Source organism: Cherax quadricarinatus, chromosome 73 (assembly GCF_038502225.1).
Source record: "Cherax quadricarinatus isolate ZL_2023a chromosome 73, ASM3850222v1, whole genome shotgun sequence".
NCBI lineage: Eukaryota > Metazoa > Arthropoda > Malacostraca > Decapoda > Parastacidae > Cherax > Cherax quadricarinatus.
In genome coordinates, this window is record NC_091364.1 from 5,917,322 (window position 1) to 5,942,815 (window position 25,494).

Consider the following 25,494-nt stretch of genomic DNA (forward strand, 5'->3'; position numbering starts at 1 on the left):
ATTCTGTTCCACTTCCCCATGGAGATAAGAGGAAATAAACAAGAACAAGAACTAGAAAGAAAATAGAAGAAAACTTGTACATGTATGTGTAGTGTGACCTAAGTGTAAGTAGAAGTAGCAAGATGTACCTGAAATCTTGCATGTTTATGAAACAGAAAAAAGGATACCAGCAATCCTACCATCATGTAAAACAATTACGGGCTTTCGTTTTACACTCACTTGGCAGGACAGTACGTACTTTGTTAAGAGCTTGCAATGTTAATGAAAGAAAACGATGGGAAAGTTTTTGGGAAACAATCAGTTACTGTACATGTTGTCAAAACATGACAGCAAGCAGAGAGATTCAGGCACTTGCCTATCTGGACAGTAATATTTCAGGAATGTGGAGTGAGTGGTTCTATATTTTTTTTATAGCACCGCGGCCATCTTGCACCGAGGCAAGGTGATCTGAAAATGAAATGAAAGTTTTTCTTTTTACATTGACAAAAAATCGTATTACAGTATATAAAGCCTTGCTGTTGGCAGAGCTGGATTAAGATTTTGTAGGCCCCCGGGCTACAGGTAATGTGAGGCCCCTGGGCTACAGGTAATGTGAGGCCCCTGGGCTACAGGTACTGAGAGATCCCTGGGCTACAGTTGATGTAACATACTATAATTATGAACTATAATTATAATTAGTGTATACTATAATTATAAACGTACTATAATTATAAACTTACAGCAGTAACTGTGAACACTTTTCACTTAATCTCTGGAGGCCCTCCTGCTGGCAGAGGCCCCTGGGCTGCAGCCCCTAAAACCCATGCCTTAATCTGGCCCTGGCTGTTGGAGTGTGAGCAAGGTAACACTTATGAAAGGGTTCAGGAAAACTGGTTAGCTGGACTTAGAGACCTGGAGGTGGGAAGTAAAATGCCTGCACTCTGAAGGAGGGGTGGGGATATTTGCAGTATTGGAGTGCCTCTGGCAAGACAGTGATAGAGTAAGTGACGGTGAAAGTTTTTTTTTTTTTTGTCACCATATCTCGGTGGGAAACGGCTGGTGTATTAGAAAAATAATATAGAAAGGTGCTGTGTAAGAGAAAGAGAAGTTACTGTGCCACCAATAATGTGAAAGTGACACTTATCATAGAGCATTAAGCATGTTCCAATTTGATAATGCTGCAGTGATTAATGTGGTAATGATATTTCAAGAGATGACAGGTTCAATATTGTCACGTGGATGGATCACAGAGCAAAGGAACAAGCCGACTTCATTAATTCTCAGGAACATTAGTACGTATCGTGAAGGAGGAATTTCTGGATATACATTATTGTGCTTATACCTGGAGTATACCTGGAAGGTGTTCTGGGGGTCAATACCCCTGCGGCCTGGTCCGTGATCAGGCTGCAAGGGTGGATCATGGCCTGATCAACCAAGCTACTACTACTGGTAAACTGTCTTATAGTGTGGACTTAAAGGAAATGTTGAATGTTTGATTTATAAATCCTAGATGTATGGCTAAATGTAGTACGGGGTGAACATCAAGTGGAAAAAAAAGTATACTGCCACAACATTATTTGTCTGTAATTGTCAACATTACAAAGAATACTGTAGAAAAGTAGAAATAATTACATTTTGTATATTTACTACATATATATATTTTTTCAAGACTGGCCGTCTCCCACCAAGGCAGTGTGACCTGAAAAAGAAGAAACGAAAGTGTTTCTTTTTATGTTTAGTAATTAATGCAGGAGAAGGGGTTACTATCCCCATGCTCTTGGCATTTTAGTTGCCTCTTACAAAATGCATGGATTTTATTATTTATAGTATTTACATAAGAATGTTTTTTCAGTGTGCTGAAATACGTGGGAGGTACAGTGTTGCTGGAAATGCAGACTCCCAAACTTCTTTGGCTCAAGAAGAATATGAAAAACACTTGGGCCAGGGCTGGCCATTTTATAGATTTACCAGATTTCCTGACCTTGAAAGCCACAGGACAGTTTTCAAGGTAAGTTATTTCTCTATGATCTGTTGCCTGTCATGTGAGAGAGTTTAAAGCAAGTACACCCTTGACTGCCTGTATATTATCTGTTGCTGTGTATGCTTGATTAGCTCCTAAATGTTTAGGGTTTAGGTACTGATGGTTTTAACTCGGGTCATTCACAAATTAATAACTGCAAACACTGGGTATCATTTAATAAATGATAGTGCAAATATGTTTTTAGATTTTTAAATATACTGGCAGGCGAGAAAAAAAGAATGATTCGCTTTAAAGTTATTATTATTATTATTATTATTATTATTATTATTATTGTTATGGGGAAGTGCTAAACCCATAGGAAGGCATTGAGGCTTAAATCAGGGAATTGGAGCACAGATCCAATTCCCTAGATCAAGAGCCCCTCACCAGCATCAAGGAACCTCCCTTGAGTAAGGGGTCACTTTAACAGGATGGGGGTGAGTACTGTGCCTTGCAGAACAGAGTTTTTCACTGTAGCTGCCTCAGACTTACTCTGTTTACTATTACTCTTTGTGTACAGTTTAAGGTGATGCTCGCTTTACGGCAGCGGTCTAGAACCTAACCCGCCACATTAGCGAGATATGCCTGTATTTGTGATAGTCACTGCTCTGGTATGTGGTCCTTCGGTATATTAAGAATAATAATAAAAAATATTGGTGATGTTATTTTCTTTTTCACCCAAATCATTCTTGAAATGATTTAGATCACTTACTCTTATATGTGCCAGATCACTCAGTGTATGATGGCTTTGTAGGCTAGCTAGAAACAGTCTAGTTGACTAGGCAGTCAACAAGGAATCCTAACCTCAGACCTGGCTGTGAAAGTAGAAAATAAGAACCCTTGAATGTTTTGAAGCCATTTACATTTGTTGCACTGGTGCATTTGTGCAGTATGTGCAGTACATTTATATGGAGTGTCCTTAACCCTTAACCCTTTCAGGGTCCAAGGCCAAAATCTGAAGTCACGCACCAGTGTCCAAGAAATTTTGAAAAAAAAAAATTATTTTTTCTTACAGAATTAAAGAGCATATTTTTGTGAAGGTAATAAAACAAAAAAAATTAGAATCTGATCAGTACTTACCGAGATACAGTGCCAAGAAGTTTATAGAAAATGATGTGGTGGTGGCAACATCGACGAATTCCACATACGCGTATTATATTATTTTGTTGTTTTAGTTGTTTTTTCTTTTCTTTTCCAATTTTTTTCTATTCCTACTAACATTTGGGGCCTGAGAGACCAATACTGTATATAATTGATATATATAAACTCACTGTATTGAACACAATAACCGCACTAAAGTTATTATCATATTATTGTTTACCACTGTTGTTTATTACAATAAATATGCACAAATATTGTATAATACTAATGTTCTATCATATATTTACATATTTACAATCACTGGACATGGTTTTAGAACTGCTGGAGCTTGTGGAACTCCTTGAAACAAGGCACCATGCACAGAGGCACCTTACATTCCTCACACATAAACCGAGTGTCTTTGCGTCTTTGTTGCCGTCGTTTTGTTTGTGCACAGACAATGCATCTCTTCTGAGCAAATTTCTTTTGAGTTGAAGGAAGCTGTATTATGAAATGATCACCTTCTCTCCTCAAACGCTTGGGTATATCGTGATGAATTCGAGGACCATGTTGTATTGCAGGTGTTGTTACCTGGTACTTCATTATGAGTTGTCTGACAACAGACAAACAAAATTCACCATACGGTGGTCTGTTACCAGTCTTTATTTGGTACATATTATATGCATTCAGCATTGAAATGTCCATGAGATGGAAGAAAAGTTTCATGTACCACTTGTAACTCTTACGAACACAGTCAACAAAACCAATCTGCATGTCACACTTGTCAACCAAGTGCATGTTTTGTGTATAATCAATCACTGACACTGGTTTTCGAATACGTTCATTAGTCACTCGATCAACTTTGCCACTGTCTTGCATTTCATTACGGTGAATGGTTGTCAACAATGTGACATCTCGTTTGTCATGCCACCATAATGCCATGATGTCATTGGCAGTAAACACCTGCACGTCATCACCACGAACACCTGCGTTGAGCCTGGGCATATGTTTACTATTAGAACGCACTGTGCCACACACATCTGTCTTGTTCACTCGCATGAAATCACTGAATAATGGGCTTGTGTACCAGTTATCGGTATATAATGTATGCCCCTTACCAAGATAAGGTGCCATCATGTTTCTCACTACGTCACCTGAGATACCCAATAACATCTTGGTATCTTTCAATGTTTTACTACCCGTGTATACAACAATATCCAACACCAGGCCACTGTCACAATCACAGAGTACAAACAATTTTATACCAAAGCGGTTCCTCTTGCTCGGTATATACTGCTTGAATGACAGTCTACCTTTGAACAAAATCAAAGACTCGTCAATTACAAGATTCTTGAATGGATAAAAGTATATCCTGAACTTTTGTTTGAGATACATGAAAACATTTCTAATCTTGTATAACCTGTCACTTCTGTCAGGCCTGGTTTTGTCAGAGAAGTGCAACATACGTAACAGTAAGATAAACCTGTTCACTGGTATTATTTCACTGAAGGATGGGGTAAAAATTAGCCGATCTGTGGACCAGTATGCTTTTATATTATGCTTATAGACGTGAGGCATAAGCATTATTGTTGCAAAAAGCAAATACAGTGGACCCCCGCATAGCGACCTTAATCCGTGCAAGAGGGCTGGTTGTTATGCGAAATGTTCGGTATGCGAATGAATTTTCCCCATAAGAAATAATGGAAATCAAATTAATCCGTGCAAGACACCCAAAAGTATGAAAAAAAAAATTTTTACCACATGAAATATACATTTTCCTACACACAAAGAGAAGGATACATGCACAATAGCAGAGTAGTACATGCACAATATATATTGTGCATGTACTACTCTACTAAATGAAGAATAAATGACACTTACCTTTATTGAAGATGCAGCAATGACTGATGAGACACTGTGTCCTGGGAGTGCCTTTTCCTCCTGAGTACTGTAGGTCCTGTTTGGCATTTTCTTCCAGAACAGGCCTTATCACACTGTGTATGCCATTACGATTCTTAAATCTCTCAAACCAACCTTTGCTGGCTTTAAATTCACCAATATGAGCACTAGTTCCAGGCATTTTTCCCTGTTCACCTGGGTGTTAGTCGACTGATGTGGGTTGCATCCTGGGAGACAAGATTAAGGACCCCAATGGAAATAAGTTAGACAGTCTTCAATGACACTGACTTTTTTGGGTTGTCCTGGGTGGCAAATCCTCTGGGGTTAATTGTTTCTTGGTATTCTCAATAAGCCACACCAACAACGGTGCTACAGCAGCAGCAGCAGCTGACGGTGGTACAGCAGCAACAGACGATGCTACAGCAGCAACAGACGATGCTACAGCAGCAGCAGACGATGCTACAGCAGCAGCAGACGATGCTACAGCAGCAGCAGACGATGCTACAGCAGCAACAGACGATGCTACAGCAGCAGCAGATGATGCTACAGCAGCAGCAGACGATGCTACAGCAGCAACAGACGATGCTACAGCAGCAGCAGACGATGCTACAGCAGCAGCAGACGATGCTACAGCAGCAGCAGACGATGCTACAGCAGCAGCAGACGGTACTACAGCAGCAGCAGCAGCTGACGGTGGTACAACAGCAGCAGCAGCTGACAGTGCAGCAGCAGCTGACAGTGCAGCAGCAGCTGACAGTGCAGCAGCAGCTGACGGTGGTACAGCAGCAGCAGCAGCTGTACCACCAATAGTAGCGATGGTTGATTGGGGTTTATTATACAACCTGGCCAGCTCGGAGACACGCACTCCACTTTCATACTTATCAATGATCTTTTTCTTCATCTCTATAGTAATTCTCCCTTATTGCTGTAGGGTTGGCACTAGAAGCTTTCTTGGGGCCCATGGTCACTTATTTTCCAGAAAAAATCACCAAAAACACTGTAATAATACGAAATGTTCCGATTGTATGCTTGGATGTTACCGCGGAGGCTGGCTGGTAAACAATGCCACCGGCGGAACATGTGAGTGTGGCTCAGGCCGCACATTGGACGCGTCTCGGACGAAGGGCGGTGAGCGGGTTTCTGGGCGGTATGCGAGGCAAAATTTTTGCGATCAGTGTCCGGTATGCGGATTGTACGGTATGCGATGCGTACGGTATGCGGGGGTCCACTGTACATTTCTGCAACAGTCGTCTCTTTCCACCTGTGTAGTCTTGACTGTGGTGATAAGATCGTATTTGCCATGGTGTACTGAAAATACTTATTACTTTCCCTGGCAATTTCCATCAATGGCTGGTCAAAGAATAATTCAAAGAATTCCAGTTCATTGGCCGTGGTTCCAAGGGGACAGGTAGGTAGAATTCCACTTTAAGAGTCATCAAAGTGGTGAGGCTTGGGAACAAAATTGGGATTTTGCTGCCAATCCCACATACGGTTTTGTGGTGGATACTGGACATCATGGGCTTGTTGTACGGGTGGTTGTGGTTGTGGCGGGCTGGTGGTTGACGCTCCGCTTTGTCCTTGAACTGACGAGTCAGCAGCGTGGGTCCCCGCGTGGCACGGTGAGTCATGCATGGCAGTGCCACTACCACCACCAGCACCACTAACACCATCCACTGATGCCTGTGGCCCATCCATGCCAAGTGTAGCCACATCATCCTCACTATCACTACCTAAAACGGGTGTAGGGCCATGGGATGTACTCCGGGATGTACTCCGTCCCCTGGGCACAGCATAGGGTACACTACCCGAGCGCATGCGGCGGCGAACATACCGACGCTTCACTGGTGAATATGATTCCTCACTATCACTACTCGAATGATCGTCAAGCACAGTAAAATCACAATCCACGTCAGAATCATCGTCATTACTGAAGTCAGAGGCCTGGCCACGCGAAAATATTAGTTTTCTCTTACGTTTAGGAACACCCGAGCGTGAGTCACGAGTGCCCACACCAGAGGTAGAAGGTCGAGGATCGTCGGGGTTTTCTGCACTATTATCGATATCCTGGTTATTATTTTCGGTCACTAACTTATCAAAGCCGTAGAATTCGTCTTCATTTGCACTTCCATCAGTGTCAGAACTATCAGACAGGAAGAGGAGAGTCCCAATTTTCTGGGGAGTGAGAGCTGACTTGCGACGAGGCATGGTGAACAAGGGTGACTGAGCCGGCATTCCCACAATGCTATGCAGGCGCCTAGATTTTTTGTTTATGGCGCATACCCACGGCGCAGACCCATTCTCTCACATGTAGGCCTATGAGCGCTTTCACGCTAAATTTGACGGTGCTAGAATTTTGGCGTAGATCTACGGTTTGGACACTCACCGAAAAGCTGTAGATCTACGGGACGGACCCTGAAAGGGTTAAATGGTCCAAACGTATATAGTGTACGTTTTTTCAACATCTGAAAGTATGTAAAAAAATGTAGATCTTCAAAAAGTTTGTTTTACATTTGAAAACGTGTAAAAAAAATTTTTATCTACATTTTTTTTTTTGTTATATTTGAAAATATGTAAAAAAAGTAGCACTACGAATTTGAACGTCGATCTGTTTGGACCGTTTAAGGGTTAATATACTAAATTCTGGCATATTTATTTTCAATTTTTTTTTATTCTTTGCTTTGCTCACTTTTTGTCCTCTCCAAAAGTATCCTGAATGTGGATGCCCTCTTAAGTTTTTTCGAGACAGGTCCAGTTTTTTTTTTTTCTCCAACAAGTCGGCCGTCTCCCACCGAGGCAGGGTGACCCAAAAAAGAAAGAAAATCCCCAAAAAGAAAATACTTTCGTCATCATTCAACACTTTCACCTCACTCACACATTATCACTGTTTTTGCAGAGGTGCTCAGAATACAACAGTTTAGAACCATATACATATAAAGATACACAACATATCCCTCCAAACTGCCAATATCCCAAACCCCTCCTTTAAAGTGCAGGCATTGTACTTCGCATTTCCAGGACTCAAGTCCGACTATATGAAAATAACCGGTTTCCCTGAATCCCTTCACTAAATATTACCCTGCTCACACTCCAACAGATCGTCAGGTCCCAAGTATCATTCACTCCTATCTAACACGCTCACGTACGCTTGCTGGAAGTCCAAGCCCCTCGCCCACAAAACCTCCTTTACCCCCTCTCTCCAACCCTTTCGAGGACGACCCCCTACCCCTCCTTCCTTTCCCTATAGATTTATATGCTTTCCATGTCATTCAATGTATCATCTTTAATATCTGTGTTTTAGTCCTACCTTACACTATTTCTTTATTGCCTCATGCCTCCTTCAGGTGGGTAATGGCGAAAGTCAACACGTGGAAATAAAGACATTGGTAGCAAAAAATCCTCTTAATACATTTCTCCCAAGGCTGGACTTTTATGAGCCTTGGGTGAAACATTGTCAATGTCTGTGTCTGGAGTTTACCTGGAGAGAGTTCCGGGGGTCAACGTCACTGCAGCCTGGTCTGTGACCAGGCCTCCTGGTGGATCAGAGCCTGATCAACCAGGCTGTTACTGCTGGCTTCACGCAATCCAACGCACGAGCCACAGCCCGGCTGGTCAGGTACCGACTTTAGGTGCGTGTCCAGTGCCTGCTTGAAGACAGCCAGGGATCTATTGGTAATCCCCCTTATGTATGCTGGGAGGCAGTTGAACAGTCTCGGGCCCCTGACACTTATTTTATTGTCTCTTAACGTGCTAGTGACACCCCTGCTTTTCATTGGGGGGATGTTGCATTGTCTGCCGAGTCTTCTATGTCTAGTTCTTAAATTGTCTTTAAGCATTAGGATTAATCTGCCTGAAATGCACTGCATGTTAGTGTCTTTCTTTTGTTCCTAATAATATTTTAATAGTCTCCATGGGGAAATGGAACAGAATTCTTGCTCCGTAAGCCATGCGTGTCGTAAGAGGTGACTAAAATGCCGGGAGCAAGGGGATAGTAACCCCTTCTCCTGTATATATTACTAAATTTGAAAGAAGAAACTTTCATTTTTCCTTTTGGGCCACCCCAACTCGGTGGAATACGGCTGGTTCGTTGAAAGAAAGAATATTTTAATAGTGCATGTAAACTACATTATTTCTTTTATACAGTATACAAATAAAGTATTTATTTCTTTATTTATTTTCACTTTATTTTCACTTTGTTTCCTATATCTACAACTTTTCTGGATGTATAGCATCTTCTGCTATGCAGCATTTAAAGTCTCTCTCAGATTTAACACTCGTCATGAAAGTTTTTATGATTTTTCTAATTAATTTTTTCTTTTTACAGTTTAAGATCTTTATTTTTGGCTTCCCTCAAGGTCACTCTGCTCATTAGTGTGCAAATGGACCTACATGAGTTATGGGCGGACTCAGGGATGGGACAGCGGGTTTTTCAAAACCATTGGGCTGGAAGATTTAGCTGATGATGACTCTCACAAAATTGGTGTGTATCTTCTATGTTTCTTTCAAGAAAAATATATGTCAGTAAAGTAAGAGCATTTAGGAAGGTGAGCCTTTTATCAGACTGATAAAAGGCTCATCCATAAAGATTTGGTCTGCTAAATGCTTTGGTAAAATGAAAGCTTTTTAATAATTTTGCACTGACAACATTACTGTTTTTTCTGGTTTTAAGTAAGTTTATTTAGGTACAGGTACACACAAGTACAATTATCATACATAGTAACATGTGTATAAATTACCTAGGATAACCCAAGAAAGTCAAAAGTGACTTGTATTTACATTTTGCCCCAGTTATTCCTCCAGCTTTTATATAAATTAGACAAATAGAAATAAGAGAGGACCCTATTTCTCACTCAAAAACAATAGGTTTTTATTTGTATCTGCAAATCATATTTGAAACTTGTTTTATATATTTCAAAACAGTGTCTTGTAAACATTGAAGTTTACATTAAATGTCTGTAAATATCATATACAGTGGTATCTCGGGTTACAAACTTAATTCGTTCCAGAAGGCTGTTCGAGTGCCGATACCGAACGAATTTGTTCCCATAAGGAATAATGTAAATTAGATTAATCCATTTCAAACCCCCAAAAATACACTTCCAAAAATACATTTACATAATTGTTCGAGTTGGGAGCTGTTCGTATGCCAAGGTACCACTGTATACTGTGTATATTTAAGGTGTTTGTATGTTTACCTGTGATATGTAGGATTTTGCTGTGTAGCGAATATAGAAATTATGTACTTATTTAAAACATTTTTTTTAATACTCTAGGTGACTCAAAAAATTAAAATGACTTTCTGAATTGTAATATCCCAACCTCTCTTTTGGGAGGAAGGCATTGTCCTTCCCACCTCCTGGACTCGAGTCCTGCTAACTGGTTTCCCTGAATCCATTCATAAATGTTACCTTGCTCACACTCCAACAGCATGTCAAACTATAAAAACCACTTGTCTCCACTCTGACCTGACATTCTCCCATAAGTCTTTTGGATGCTCAAGCCCTCAAAACCTCATTTACCTCTACAACCCTTCCTGGGACAATTCCTACCCTTTCTCCTTTCGTTTTGGTCATTCCATCTTGTTCCATCCTCTCCAAATATCCACACTATCTCAACAACCCCTCCTAAGCTCTGAATTATACAATTTTGTAACCCCACACATCTGCTAATTTCTACTTTCCACATTCTCTGCATAATATTCACACTACACCTCAGACAAGACATCTCTACTGCCTCCAGTAGCTGCCTCTTTCCACAGATGCCTCAGCACTTAACCTACCTTTTTTTTCCTTTGTCAATTCTATAGTTCACCTTGTTTAAAAATGAAATGCACCCAGATTGACTTAATTGAGCTAATTGTTTCATCAGGGAAGACAGTGATGACACCTGGGACTAACTGTGGCAAAATCTCTGCAACAGCAGCATTGGAATTGGGACTATCTGACAGCACCTTTGTTGCAACGTCTATTATTGATGCTCATGCAGGAGGCCTGGCTCTGGTGGCCGCTGGGGCAAAAACCAAGCAAGATCTCATTGGTAGACTAGGTAAAAAATTCTATGTCCTAATTTTTATATTGTACATTGTGGTATTATAATAATCATAATCTTTATTTCAGCATGATGCTATGTTTGTACAAAGATGGGTGACATTTAAGTGTGCAGAAAGCCACTTGGTATGCATAGCATTTTGGGTAAACTTAAACCTATCTTAAGACTATAAAGGCAATAACTAATTGATTGCTTATATATATGGTCTCTCCAAAATCTTTTGAAAAGGATTCAAGAGTCATGAAATTCAGGTAAGTTTTATCTAACATTATCCTCATTTAGCTAAACAGTAATTGTAAATGGTACGATGATACAGGAGGGCCCCTCTTTACAGCACTTCGCATTATGACGTTTTGCTAATGCAGCAGTTTTCAATTATACCCATTCTTCATTTATTCAGACTTCCTACGATAAATGTATTCACCACTCACAATAAGCTAAAGATGAAAATATTGCTGGAAGTCCAAGGGGCTTGGACTTCCAGCAAGCATGTGTGAGCATATTTGATAGGAGTGAGTGGCCTTTGTTAATGAAAAATCAATCATATTTATGTCCAGCTCCAAGTTTGCTTGTCCCATTGATTCCACTGGAAAAGTTACAGTGGATGCCCATGTCTGCCTGAAGGAATTTATCTTTTAAATTTTTTGTGTGATTAAACTTTTGAAAGTCCCACTCAGCAGTAATAAATGAAATGACAAAAACTGAGCTCTTCTTCTTTCAACAAACTGGCCGTATCCCACTGAAGCAGGGTGGCCCAAAAAGAAAAACAAAAGTTTCTCTTTTTAACCATAGTAATGCATACAGGAGAAGGGGTCACCAGACCCTTGCTCCTGGCATTTTAGTCGCCTCTACGACACGCACGGCTTACGGAGGAAGAATTCTGTTCCACTTTCCCATGGAGAACAAAAACTGAGCATCAGTATTAATTACTGAATAATTATGCATTTACAAATGTCATTAATTAATATAAAAGTGTACAAGATTACTGTCTTTTTACTTTCCTTGTACAGGAGGGCCCCTTTTGTATGGCTCTTAGGTTCCTGACCCTGTGTGATAAGTGAAAATAGTTGATGGGTGGAAAAGAGCATTTTTTCATTATCCATTGTGGCTCATGTGCCTGATAATGTGTTTACACTATTATATATTAAGTGCTCAAAACATCTAGGCATAAAATAACAGATAAAAAATAAAATAAAAATACATATACAGTACATACAGTACTTGCCCTAAATTATGGCACTGGTCACCCTTCCCTTATACAACTGTGTGAGAATAGCAGAAAGTAGTAAAAGCACTGAACATAATGAACAATGACTCAGTCAAAAGCCACTGAAAATGTGGAACACCGAATAGAGGATGCTGTATAAGCAAGTCCCTCCTGTACTGTATTTGGAACCATAATTGTACTTAACTGCATATGAAATCCTACTTAATAGTCTGTCTAATTCTTAAGTAATCTTAAGTAATGCACTCCACAATTTATATTTTGTGTCTAACAATGTTTTATCTCCTGTAAACTACATTATTTTGTGTGAATTTGAATTAATGTAAGAGAAAAACTTAACTTCTAGGTAGTAGGTTGGTAGACAGCAACCGCCCAGGGAGGTACTGCCGTCCTGCTAAGTGAATGTAAAACAAAAGCCTGTAATTGTTTTACATGATGGTAGGATTGCTGGTGTCATTTTTCTGTCTCCTAAACATGCAAGATTTTGGGTACGTCTTGCTACTGCTACTTACACTTAAGTCACACTACATATACATGTACAAGCATATACAGGAGGGCCCCGCTTTACGGCGTTTCGCTTTACGGCGTTCCGCTAATACGGACATTTCAAATTATGACCAAAACTCGCTATACGGCTCCCCCCACCTGTCTTTCTAATACGGTCACAGCGGCCCACCGAGTTTGTTTACATTCTCCCTGAGCACATCTCCTTATTATGTCTGGAAACTTTCCAAAATTTCAAGTGTTTTAAAGTTATTGTATATTTTATATGTATTGTACTTGATAATTAAACTTGTGTACACCTGTACCTAAATAAACTTACACACTGTGCTGGCATGTAGGTACACATTAAAATCACTAAGAGTCTCTCTACTCTTGATGCAATAATAATAATAATAATAATAATAATAATAATAGTAATAATAATAGTAATAATAATAATCTCTTGGGCGCATTAATGTCGCATATTACGTTAATATAGACATTTCCCTTAATCTATCTATGATATTTTTTTCAAAATTATATAAGAAACACATTATGTAACACACAAACATGATACATGCACCCACAGTATAAAAATTTATACAAATATATATGAGATGTTTACCAAACGGTTTGTAGAAGTGTCGGAAGAATTACGTTTTCTCTAGCCCGTCACCTGTTACTAGGGATAACTGTAGAAAAATATTCCTTTCGTATGCCTTCACTTTATAGCTATAATTCTGTACTAACCTGTACAGGGGTGGGATTAAATTATGGGGAATCAAATTCAAAATGGGAATTGACACAGTTACTTTTTGCTGATGATACTGTGCTTATGGGAGATTCTAAAGAAAAATTGCAAAGGTTAGTGGATGAGTTTGGGAATGTGTGTAAAGGTAGAAAGTTGAAAGTGAACATAGAAAAGAGTAAGGTGATGAGGGTGTCAAATGATTTAGATAAAGAAAAATTGGATATCAAATTGGGGAGGAGGAGTATGGAAGAAGTGAATGTTTTCAGATACTTGGGAGTTGACGTGTCGGCGGATGGATTTATGAAGGATGAGGTTAATCATAGAATTGATGAGGGAAAAATGGTGAGTGGTGCGTTGAGGTATATGTGGAGTCAAAAAACGTTATCTATGGAGGCAAAGAAGGGAATGTATGAAAGTATAGTAGTACCAACACTCTTATATGGGTGTGAAGCTTGGGTGGTAAATGCAGCAGCGAGGAGACGGTTGGAGGCAGTGGAGATGTCCTGTTTAAGAGCAATGTGTGGTGTAAATATTATGCAGAAAATTCGGAGTGTGGAAATTAGGAGAAGGTGTGGAGTTAATAAAAGTATTAGTCAGAGGGCAGAAGAGGGGTTGTTGAGGTGGTTTGGTCATTTAGAGAGAATGGATCAAAGTAGAATGACATGGAAAGCATATAAATCTATAGGGGAAGGAAGGCGGGGTAGGGATCGTCCTCGAAAGGGTTGGAGAGAGGGGGTAAAGGAGGTTTTGTGGGTAAGGGGCTTGGACTTCCAGCAAGCGTGCGTGAGCGTGTTAGATAGGAGTGAATGGAGACGAATGGTACTTGGGACCTGATGATCTGTTGGAGTGTGAGCAGGGTAATATTTAGTGAAGGGATTCAGGGAAACCGATTATTTTCATATAGTCGGACTTGAGTCCTGGAAATGGGAAGTACAATGCCTGCACTTTAACCCTTTGACTGTCGCGGTCGTATATGTACGTCATAGGAGATACCGTGTTTGACGTATCTATACGCATAAATTCTAGCGGCTTCAAATCAAGCAGGAGAAAGCTGGTAGGCCCACATGTGAGAGAATGGGTCTCCATGGTCAGTGTGCACCATATAAAAAAAATCGGGGAGCCAGTGGTGCATTGTGGGAATACCATTTCAGTCGTCCTTTTTCAGCATGTCTAGCGGTAAGAAATATGTGACTTCCCTGCAAATCTGGGACTCTTCTCTTCCCAAGTGATGCTCTAACACAGATAGAAGTGTCAATGAAGATCAATTTCATGATTTCGAGGAGTTTGAGACCAAAAGCAATGGAGGAGGTGGAGGAGGAGGAGGAGGAGGAGGAGGAGGAGGAGGAGGAGGAGGAGGAAGAGGAGGAGGAAGAAGAGGAGGAGGAAGGAAGGAGGAAGAGGAAGGAAGGAGGGAGGAGGAGGAAGGAGGGAGGAGGAGGAAGGAGGGAGGAGGAGGTAGGAGGGAGGAGGAAGAAGGAGGGAGGAGGAAGAAGGGAGGAGGTGGGAGGGAGGAGGAGGAAGGAGGGAGGGAGGAAGAAGGAGGGAGGAGGAGGAAGGAGGGAGGGAGGAGGAAGGTGGAAGGAGGAGGAAGAAGAAGAAGAAGAAGAAGAAGAAGAAGAATAAGAAGAATAAGAATAAGAATAAGAATAATAATAATACCTAATACCTAATAATAATAATATGTAATAATATGTTCCCTTGAGGCATGAAAACAGTTCACCCCATGACAGTGACAAGATAAGGGGAGATAACATCTGATAAGAGCTGACCTTTGATGAGAGTAAACGAGGGTGGAGGGAGGGGGGCAGCTGTCCATCTGTCAAGAGCCAGGAGGAGGAGGAGGAGGAGGAGGAGGAGACGGAGAAGAAGGAGGAGGGGGAGGAGGAGGAGGAGAAGGAGGAGGAGGAGGAGGAGGAGGAGGAGGAGGAGGAGGAGGAGAAGGAGGAGGAGGAGGAGAAGGAGGAGGAGGAGGAGAAGAAGATGACGACGAACAAACATTTGTCTGTGTCTATTTGTCTGTCTGCCAAACTCCCTGTCTATCCGTCTAGCTCTGTCTCAGAGAGAGCCACAAGACTGTCATCATCACGTTTACTCACATCTTCAAGCAGAGTATAGCACTTTGTCTGGATTTTTTGGGTTATCCTAGGTAATTTACACTATGTATAGTTGTATTTATGTGTACCTGTGAGACAGAGATAGACAGAGAGAGAGAAAGAGAGACAGATTGAAAGAGATAGAATGAGGGAGAAAGATAATTAGATAGAATGGAGGGGGAAGCAGCATCCGACCCCATTGTTTTGACAGGCAGTAGGGGGAGTGACTAATGAGACAATATGTCATTTTGACAGCTGCCGACTCCTGACTCAAAACAGTTATAAGCCACACACTCGCACACAAGACAAGCTTGCTGAAGGGTGATAATAGCAGTTTTATGAAAGTATCTAGTGACTATATATGTGTATATATATTATAAAAACCAGAAGCAAGAAGGGAAGGCAGGAATGAATGAAGGACTAGATGAAAGGAAGAAAAAAAGTAATGAAGGACAGATGAAGGAATGTAGGAAGAGAGGTGGAATGCCCTCCAGGTAGTCTCCAGGTAGGAAAGGAATGAAGGAAATTAGGAAGGAATGATGACACACGACCATTTACCTAGGATAACTACATAACACAACTGCCTGCTAATACTTTGAAGAAAGCTGCTCAGACGAGGTGTTTTGTCTTTGCACATAAAAAAAAAAATTCAACAAAAATGCACACACACTGATTTTATGTGTGAGGAGTGTAAAACACCATTGTGTATGACACCATGTTTTATGTGTGAGGAGTGTAAAACACCATTGTGTATGACACCATGTTTTATGTTTGAGGAGTGTAGAAGACCACTGTGTATGACACCATGTTTTATGTGTGAGGAGTGTAAAACACCACTGTGTATGACACCATGTTTTATGTGTGAGGAGTGTAAAACACCACTGTGTATGACACCATGTTTTATGTGTGAGGAGTGTAAAACACCACTGTGTATGACACCATGTTTTATGTGTGAGAGTGTAAAACACCACTGTGTATGACACCATGTTTTATGTGTGAGGAGTGTAAAACACCACTGTGTATGACACCATGTTTTATGTGTAAGAGTGTAAAACACCACTGTGTATGACACCATGTTTCACAGAGTTCCACAAGCTGCAGAACTTCTAGGAGTATGTTCAGTGACTGTATATTGGTATATATATTATAGAGCAATAGTAATAAACAATTTTTTGTATTGTTTGTTTTTGTAAACAAGTTTTGTAAACAATATATTGATAATTATGTTTGTGTGCTTATTGTGTTGTATACAACGAGTGTATATATGTACATTGCACCTTACTTTGGTCTCACAGGCCACATAAGTTATGTGAAAAAATAAAATAGTGAAAAAAACAACAAACCTTCAAATACAAGTAAACTAAAGTTTACCGGGTGAGCGGCAGTCGCCGCTGTTGCCATACGCGGCTCATTTTCTGCAAACTTCATGCCTCTATATCTCAGTAAGTACTGATGGGAAATTTTTTTTTTGGGGACTAAAACAATCAGAAAAATAATCTTAACATTTTCATAAGAAAAAATAATTTTTTTTTTTTCGAATATTTTGCGACACCAGGAGACACTTCAGGATTAGGCCCTTCGACAGTCAAAGGGTTAAAGGAGGGGTTTGGGATATTGGCAGTTTGGAGGGATATGTTGTGTATCTTTATGTGTGTATGCTTCTAGACTGTTGTATTCTGAGCACCTCTGCAAAAACAGTGATAATGTGCGAGTGTGGTGAAAGTGTTGAATGATGATGAAAGTATTTTCTTTTTGGGGATTTTCTTTCTTTTTTTTGGGTCACCCTGCCTCGGTGGGAGACGGCCGACTTGTTGAAAAAAAAAAAAAAAAAAATAATAAAGATATTATAAGGTAAAAGTTTCACAAACTCTTACAAATGTACATGAATGAACTAAAACTGGACACGTATTAATACCGTCTATTTTGCCTGACCGAGTGATCGTCCACAACCTGTTCAGTTTGTTTACGCTGTCTGAGCTTGGTGTATCATTAAATGTTGTATATTACGTTAATATACACATTTTCATTAATCCATCCATGATATTTTTTTTCAAAATTATATAATAAACACGATACATAACATAAATACATAACAACATATGTGTAGAGAACCTAGGATAACCCAAAAAAGTCAGAGTGACTTACTTCCATTGCCTTCACTCAGAGCATCATTTCTTCTCAAAATGATGTTACATGAGAATGGGAGTGTTCTTCTTTATTTATTCTACCATATCAATGTAGAGACAACCTGTACACAATGTAACTTGTACACAAACCAGACGTGTACACTGTTTACAAAACTTACCTTCGCCTGGTTTGTTTACATAACTCTGCGCCTGTCCTCTCTCCTCTCTCATGCACTCATTCTTTCTCTCTGGTATGGTAGCCTGGCTGACTACCATACATACCACACTTGATTTTTTACAATAAATACTACTCATCTCACCCTATATTTTAAGGTAAGTAATGAGTGAACTGTATATACATTTTATCGCTCTGGGATGCTTAAATATCATAGAATAGTATGTGTGGGTGGGTTGGCCTGGTATGGTAGCCTGGCTGACTACCATACATACCACACTTGATATTTTACAATAAATACTACTCATCTCACCCTATATTTTAAGGTAAGTAATGAGTGAACTGTATATACATTTTATCGCTCTGGGATGCTTAAATATCATAGAATAGTATGTGTGGGTGGGGTGGCCTGGTATGGTAGCCTGGCTGACTACCATACATACCACACTTGATTTCTTACAATAAATACTACTTGTCTCACCCTAGATTAAGGCTATAAATATTTTAAGGTAAGTAATGAGTGCACTGTGTGTGTATTGTACTTTTTTATTGTTTTTTGATGCCTGGTTCTATTGCTAACATAATATATGTTAGTGTAAACTTGTTATCTAGTTTTTGTATGCATTTGTAAGTGGAAAAAAAGGGTGTTCCACTTTACGGCGGTTTCCGCTTTACGGCGGTAGCCTGGAACCTAACCCGCCGTATAAGTGGGGCCCTCCTGTATATATATACACACCCCTCTGGGTTTTCTTCTATTTCTTTCTAGTTCTTGTTTATTTCCTCTTACCTCCACGGGGAAGTGGAACAGAATTCTTCCTCCGTAAGCCATGCGTGTTGTAAGAGGCAACTAAAATGCCGGGAGCAAGGGCCTAGTAACCCCTTCTCCTGTATAAATTACTAAATTTAAAAAGAGAAACTTTTGTTTTTCTTTTTGGGCCACCCTGCCTTGGTGGGATACGGCCAGTTTGTTGAAAAAAAAAAAAACTTTGGAGAACTTAATTAGGGTAGGAAAAATAAATATTTTCATCATTTATGTGCAGTATGTCAATGATTGTATATTTTTTCAGGTCTGATTTGTGGAACATCAACTTGTCACATGTGTGTGAGTGTAGATCCCATCTTTGTGCCAGGTGTGTGGGGACCATATTACAGTGCTATGATTCCTGGCTGCTGGCTTGCTGAAGGTGGACAGAGTTCAACTGGTGGTCTTGTTGATCACATTATAAAAACTCATCCAGCAGCTAATGACTGCCCAGATGAGTAAGAATAACATATAGTATGATTTTTTAATATTATATATACGTCTGAATGGGGAAGTGGAGAAGAATCCTTCGTAAGTTAACAAAGTGTGTTGTAGGAGGCGACTAAAATGCCGGAAGCAAAGGGCTCGTAACCCCTTCTGTGTAAATTGCCAAATGTACAAAGAAGAAAAACATTGATTTTTCAGGTTACCTTGCCTTAGTGGAAGACAGCTGATGTGTTAAAAAAAAGTTAATTACAGTATGGGTGAATGGAGACAAGTGGTTTTTAATGGATGCGCTGTTGGAGTGAGAGTAAGGTAACTTTCGTTAAAGGATTCAGGGAAACCAGTTAGCTGGACTTGAGCCCTGGAGGCGGGAAAGGTAGTGCCTGCACTCTGAAGAAAGGTTGGGGATTTTGCAGTTGGAGGGTAATCTGAAGTGTGATCTCGTCACACTTTTGGAAGGACAGTGAATGAATGACAGTGAATGTGTAGAAGGAGATGGTTGTTGAGTTAAGAAAAAGAAATAGAATTTGAAAAGTGTGCAGTATGGCTACAAATGTTGGAGGTAAAAAGCTGAGTGCCTGTACTCTGGAGGAGGGGTGGGATTATTGTAGTTCTGGAGGTGGGAACTACAGTACTTTTATGCTGAAGGGTGAAAATATTATAGTTCTGGAGGTGGTATACAGATGGATTCAATAAAGTATTTTGAACTTGAAAGCTCCTTGTGTTTTCCGAATTCTGTGGACTTTGTAGTCTAGTAGTTAATTTTGCTGTACACCTTTGTTTTGGGGTAATACCCAAAAAAAGTTCACCAACCTCTGCTCTAAATTATTAACATATTTGAACAGATGTGGGCTTCATGCTGAGGTTGCGTACTCGATGACAGGCCTCATGGATGTTGCATATATTGTCACAAATGATTCAATACTGAGATTCGTGAAAGGTAATAATTCTTTGGTCAGAAATTAGCAATTTACCTTTAAAGCTACTCAGTTGATGTTAACTTCTGGAGAAATATTCAGTACCATGTTTACTCCTGGGATGCTTTGAAAATCTGGAAAATCTTCCAGCTCCTGCACCCAACATCTTGCTCCTGGGGGATTTCAACTTAAGGCACCTAAAATGGAGGAATATAGCAAATAATATTGTTGCAGTAATAACACCAGGAGGCAGCTCTGATGAAAACTCACACTCACACGAGCTTTTAAATCTCTGCACAAAATTCAATTTAAACCAGCAAATAATAGAGCCTACTAGACTGGAGAATACACTAGACCTCATCTTCACTAACAATGATGATCTGATAAGAAATGTCACCATATCAAAAACAATATACTCAGATCACAACATAATTGAGGTTCAGACATGTATGCGTGGAACCCCAGACCGACTTATGAGACTAGTCACGAGGGAGCATTCACCAAATTCAACTTCAATAACAAAAACATAAAGTGGGACCAAGTAAACCAAGTCCTAACCGATATAAGCTGGGAAGATATACTAAGCAACACAGACCCCAACTTATGCCGAGAACAGATTAACTCGGTGGCACTCGATGTATGCACAAGGCTTATTCCTCTAAGAAAAAGGAGTAGTAGATGTAAAATAGAAAGAGACAGGCGCTCCCTTTACAGGCGACGGAAAAGAATAACAGAGCGGCTAAAAGAGGTCAATATATCTGAAATGCGTAGGGAGACACTGGTCAGAGAAATAGCAAGCATCGAACTTAAGCTAAAAGAATCCTTTAGGAATCAGGAATCGCGGGAAGAACTAAAAGCCATAAATGAAATCGAAAGAAACCCAAAGTATTTCTTCTCCTATGCCAAATCAAAATCGAGAACAACGTCCAGTATTGGGCCCCTACTTAAACAAGATGGGTCCTACACAGATGACAGCAAGGAAATGAGTGAGCTACTCAAGTCCCAATATGACTCAGTTTTTAGCAAGCCGCTAACCAGACTGAGAGTCGAAGATCAAAATGAATTTATGAGAGAGCCACAAAATTTGATTAACACGAGCCTATCCGATGTTATCCTGACGCCAAATGACTTCGAACAGGCGATAAATGACATGCCCATGCACTCTGCCCCATGGCCAGACTCATGGAACTCTGTGTTCATCAAGAACTGCAAGAAGCCCCTATCACGAGCCTTTTCCATCCTATGGAGAGGGAGCATGGACACGGGGGTCGTCCCACAGTTACTAAAAACAAAAGACATAGCCCCACTCCACAAAGGGGGCAGTAAAGCAACAGCAAAGAACTACAGACCAATAGCACTAACATCCCATATCATAAAAATCTTTGAAAGGGTCCTAAGAAGCAAGATCACCACCCATCTAGAAACCCATCAGTTACACAACCCAGGGCAACATGGGTTTAGAACAGGTCGCTCCTGTCTGTCTCAACTATTGGATCACTACGACAAGGTCCTAAATGCACTAGAAGACAAAAAGAATGCAGATGTAATATATACAGACTTTGCAAAAGCCTTCGACAAGTGTGACCATGGCGTAATAGCGCACAAAATGCGTGCTAAAGGAATAACAGGAAAAGTCGGTCGATGGATCTATAATTTCCTCACTAACAGAACACAGAGAGTAGTCGTCAACAGAGTAAAGTCCGAGGCAGCTACGGTGAAAAGCTCTGTTCCACAAGGCACAGTACTTGCTCCCATCTTGTTCCTCATCCTCATATCCGACATAGACAAGGATGTCAGCCACAGCACCGTGTCTTCCTTTGCAGATGACACCCGAATCTGCATGACAGTGTCTTCCATTGCAGACACTGCAAGGCTCCAGGCGGACATCAACCAAATCTTTCAGTGGGCTGCAGAAAACAATATGAAGTTCAACGATGAGAAATTTCAATTACTCAGATATGGTAAACATGAGGAAATTAAATCTTCATCAGAGTACAAAACAAATTCTGGCCACAAAATAGAGCGAAACACCAACGTCAAAGACCTGGGAGTGATCATGTCGGAGGATCTCACCTTCAAGGACCATAACATTGTATCAATCACATCTGCTAGAAAAATGACAGGATGGATAATGAGAACCTTCAAAACTAGGGAGGCCAAGCCCATGATGACACTCTTCAGGTCACTTGTTCTATCTAGGCTGGAATATTGCTGCACACTAACAGCACCTTTCAAGGCAGGTGAAATTGCCGACCTAGAAAATGTACAGAGAACTTTCACGGCGCGCATAATGGAGATAAAACACCTCAATTACTGGGAGCGCTTGAGGTTCCTAAATCTGTATTCCCTGGAATGCAGGAGGGAGAGATACATGATTATATACACCTGGAAAATCCTCGAGGGACTAGTACCGAACTTGCACACGAAAGTCACTCACTACGAAAGCAAAAGACTTGACAGACAATGCACCATCCCCCCAATGAAAAGCAGGGGTGTCACTAGCACGTTAAGAGACCATACAATAAGTGTCAGGGGCCCGAGACTGTTCAACTGCCTCCCAGCACACATAAGCGGGATTACCAACAGACCCCTGGCAGTCTTCAAGCTGGCACTGGACAAGCACCTAAAGTCAGTTCCTGATCAGCCGGGCTGTGGCTCGTACGTTGGTTTGCGTGCAGCCAGCAGCAACAGCCTGGTTGATCAGGCTCTGATCCACCAGGAGGCCTGGTCACAGACCGGGCCGCGGGGGCGTTGACCCCCGGAACTCTCTCCAGGTAAACTCCAGGTGTGGTGTTGCTCAACCTTGAACTTCTTGTGGGGTTGAACTCCAATAGCCACTTGTGTGGCAAGCTTTGTACTTTGTGTAGGTCAAACTGAAGCTTTTTTCCTGTCTTCTCTAGGGTTTTATTTTTTCATTAGCTTTACATAATGCACAAACAGGGCTAGGGAGGGTCCTTTCATTTTCTCAGGTACATATATTGTTTATGTATCTCAGGAACAGTAGCAGTTTAGTACAGAACCTTGTGGAGAATCACAAATCCCACTGTCTAATAGCAGGAACAATAGTGGTCCAGTAAGGAACCTTGCAGAGCACCACATGTCTCACTGTCTATTAGCTGGTACAACAGGGGTCCAGTACAGAACCTTGCAGAACACTGCATGAAAAATGTTTTTCTACACTTTAATTGTAACCACTAAAATCACTTCACTTATCACAACTACCAGCACTTCACGTATCATAACTACTAGCACTTCACTTATCACAACTACCAGCACTTGACTTATCACAACTATCAGCACTTCACTTATCACAACTACCAGCACATCATTTACCACCACTACTAGTACTTCAGTTATCACAACTACCAGCATATCATTTATCATCACTACAAATACTTCATTTATCACCTCTTCTTGTATGTAATCAGTATTGATAATGTCTTTTCCAAGCCACCCAAGAGGTAGACATCGAGGCTCGTTTTTTTTATAGTGGTGTCCCCAGTAGGCCTAGTCCACTCTTCTCTCAACTGATGTTCACCTACTCAACAGCTATAAGCTTGAAGGAAGGCTTTTGGTTCTTCAAGCTGAAACAAGATCTTATCATTTTCTTTCTTCCTTTCCTGAAGTTCACGCTCTTCAAAATTCTTCAGGAACTCGGCAACTTCTGCTCTTTTCTTCTTCTCGTATTCCCAAGCTTTCTTCTGCTGATTCTTGCGTTGGGAGTCAGTCTTACGAAGAGCAAAATTCACCAATGAGTACTGAGCATCGTAGGCATCAAAAATCTCCTCATACTCTGCCATCTTTCGTTCTTCCTTCTCTTTCTCAGCTTTACGCTGGGCCCAAGCACGAGCCTTTTCCCGGGAGCGGTAGGCTGCCAAGTCTCGAGCCTTGGCCACCATCAAGGCACTAGGTTTCACAACACCTCGAGAATACATTCGTCAGATGTCTGTCTTGAGACTTTTATTACTAAAGGTTTGTAAGAAGTAGAAGGCAAGTTCTTCTGGATATCCAAAATGTGGACTGATTTACCAAGATTTAGTTAAATTATTAAATATAGTTAGGCTAGAAGAGTAGAACAGTGGTATATGTTGTGTGAGATATCCCCAGGAATATTTAATATATTTGTAGATGAATGGATGTAAATATCTATAACTATATATTTAAGTGGACTGATTTACCAAGATTTAGTTAAATTATTAAATATAGTTAGGCTAGAAGAGTAGAACAGTAGTATATGTTGTGTGTGATATCCTCAGGAATATTTAATATAGTATATATATAGCTTTGTAACATAACTATATAATTTATATTTAACTTAAATATATATAGTTATAGATATTTAGATCCATTCATTTACAAATATATTAAATATTCCTGGGGATATCTCACACAACATATACCACTGTTCTACTATTCTAGCCTAACTATATTTAATAATTTAACTAAATCTTGGTAAATCAGGGCACATTTTGGATATCCAGAAGAACTTGCCTTGTACTTCTTACAAACCTTTAGTAATAAAAGTCTCAAGACAGACATCTAAAGAATGTATTCTCGAGGTGTTGTGAAACCTAGTGCCTTGATGGTGGCCAAGGCTCGAGACTTGGCAGCCCACCATTCCCGGGAAAAGGCTCATGCTTGGGCCCAGCGTAAAGCTGAGAAAGAGAAGGAGGAACGAAAGATGGCAGAGTATGAGGAGATTTTTGATGCCTATGATGCTCAGTACTCATTGGTGAATTTTGCTCTTCGTAAGACTGACTCCCAATGCAAGAATCAGCAGAAGAAAGCTTGGGAATACGAGAAGAAGAAGAGAGCAGAAGTTGCCGAGTTCCTGAAGAATTTTGAAGAGCGTGAACTTGAGGAAAGGAAGAGAGAAAATGATAAGATTTTGTTTCAGCTTGAGGAGGAAGTAAAAGCCTTCCTTGTAGCTTACAGGTGTTGAGAAGGTAAGCATCAGCTGAGAGGAGAAGAGTGGACTAGGCCTACTGGGGACACCACTATAAAAAAAGCGAGCCTGGATGTCTACCTCTTGGGTGGCTTGGAAAAGACATCAATACTGATCACATACAAGAGGTGATAACTGAAGTACTAGTAGTGATGATAAATGATGTGCTGGTAGTGGTGATAAATAATGTACTGGTAGTGGTGATAATGTGCTGGTAATGGTGATAACTGAAGGAATAGTAGCTGTGGTAAATGATGTGCTGGTAGTTGTGATAAACGATGTGGTGGTAGTGGTGATAACTGATGTTCTGGTAGTGGTGATAACTGTAGTACTGGTAGTGGTGATAACTGTAGTACTGGTAGTGATGATAACTGTAGTACTGGTAGTTACCTGGAGGTTACCTGGAGGTTATTCCGGGGATCAATGCCCCCGCGGCCCGGTCCATGACCAGGCCTCCCGATGGATCAGGTCCTGATCAACTAGGCTGTTACTGCTGGCCGCACGCAGTCC

General features: G+C 40.6%; 1 protein-coding gene across 8 annotated transcripts in view; it reads left to right on the forward strand.

Annotated features, from left to right (window-relative positions):
* LOC128703156 (FGGY carbohydrate kinase domain-containing protein) overlaps window positions 1–25,494 on the forward strand; it is a 45,415-nt gene that overhangs the window by 6,157 nt on the left and 13,764 nt on the right. For 5 of the 8 annotated variants that reach the window (XM_070100578.1, XM_070100576.1, XM_070100580.1 and 2 more), the window contains 4 exons: window positions 1,832–1,987; window positions 9,331–9,455; window positions 10,844–11,020; window positions 18,944–19,136. In XM_070100578.1, coding sequence (XP_069956679.1) covers window positions 1,869–1,987; window positions 9,331–9,455; window positions 10,844–11,020; window positions 18,944–19,136 — 614 coding nt within the window. In that variant the 5' untranslated portion in view covers window positions 1,832–1,868. The other 3 variants (XM_070100577.1, XM_070100579.1, XM_070100582.1) reach the window with 3 other exon arrangements.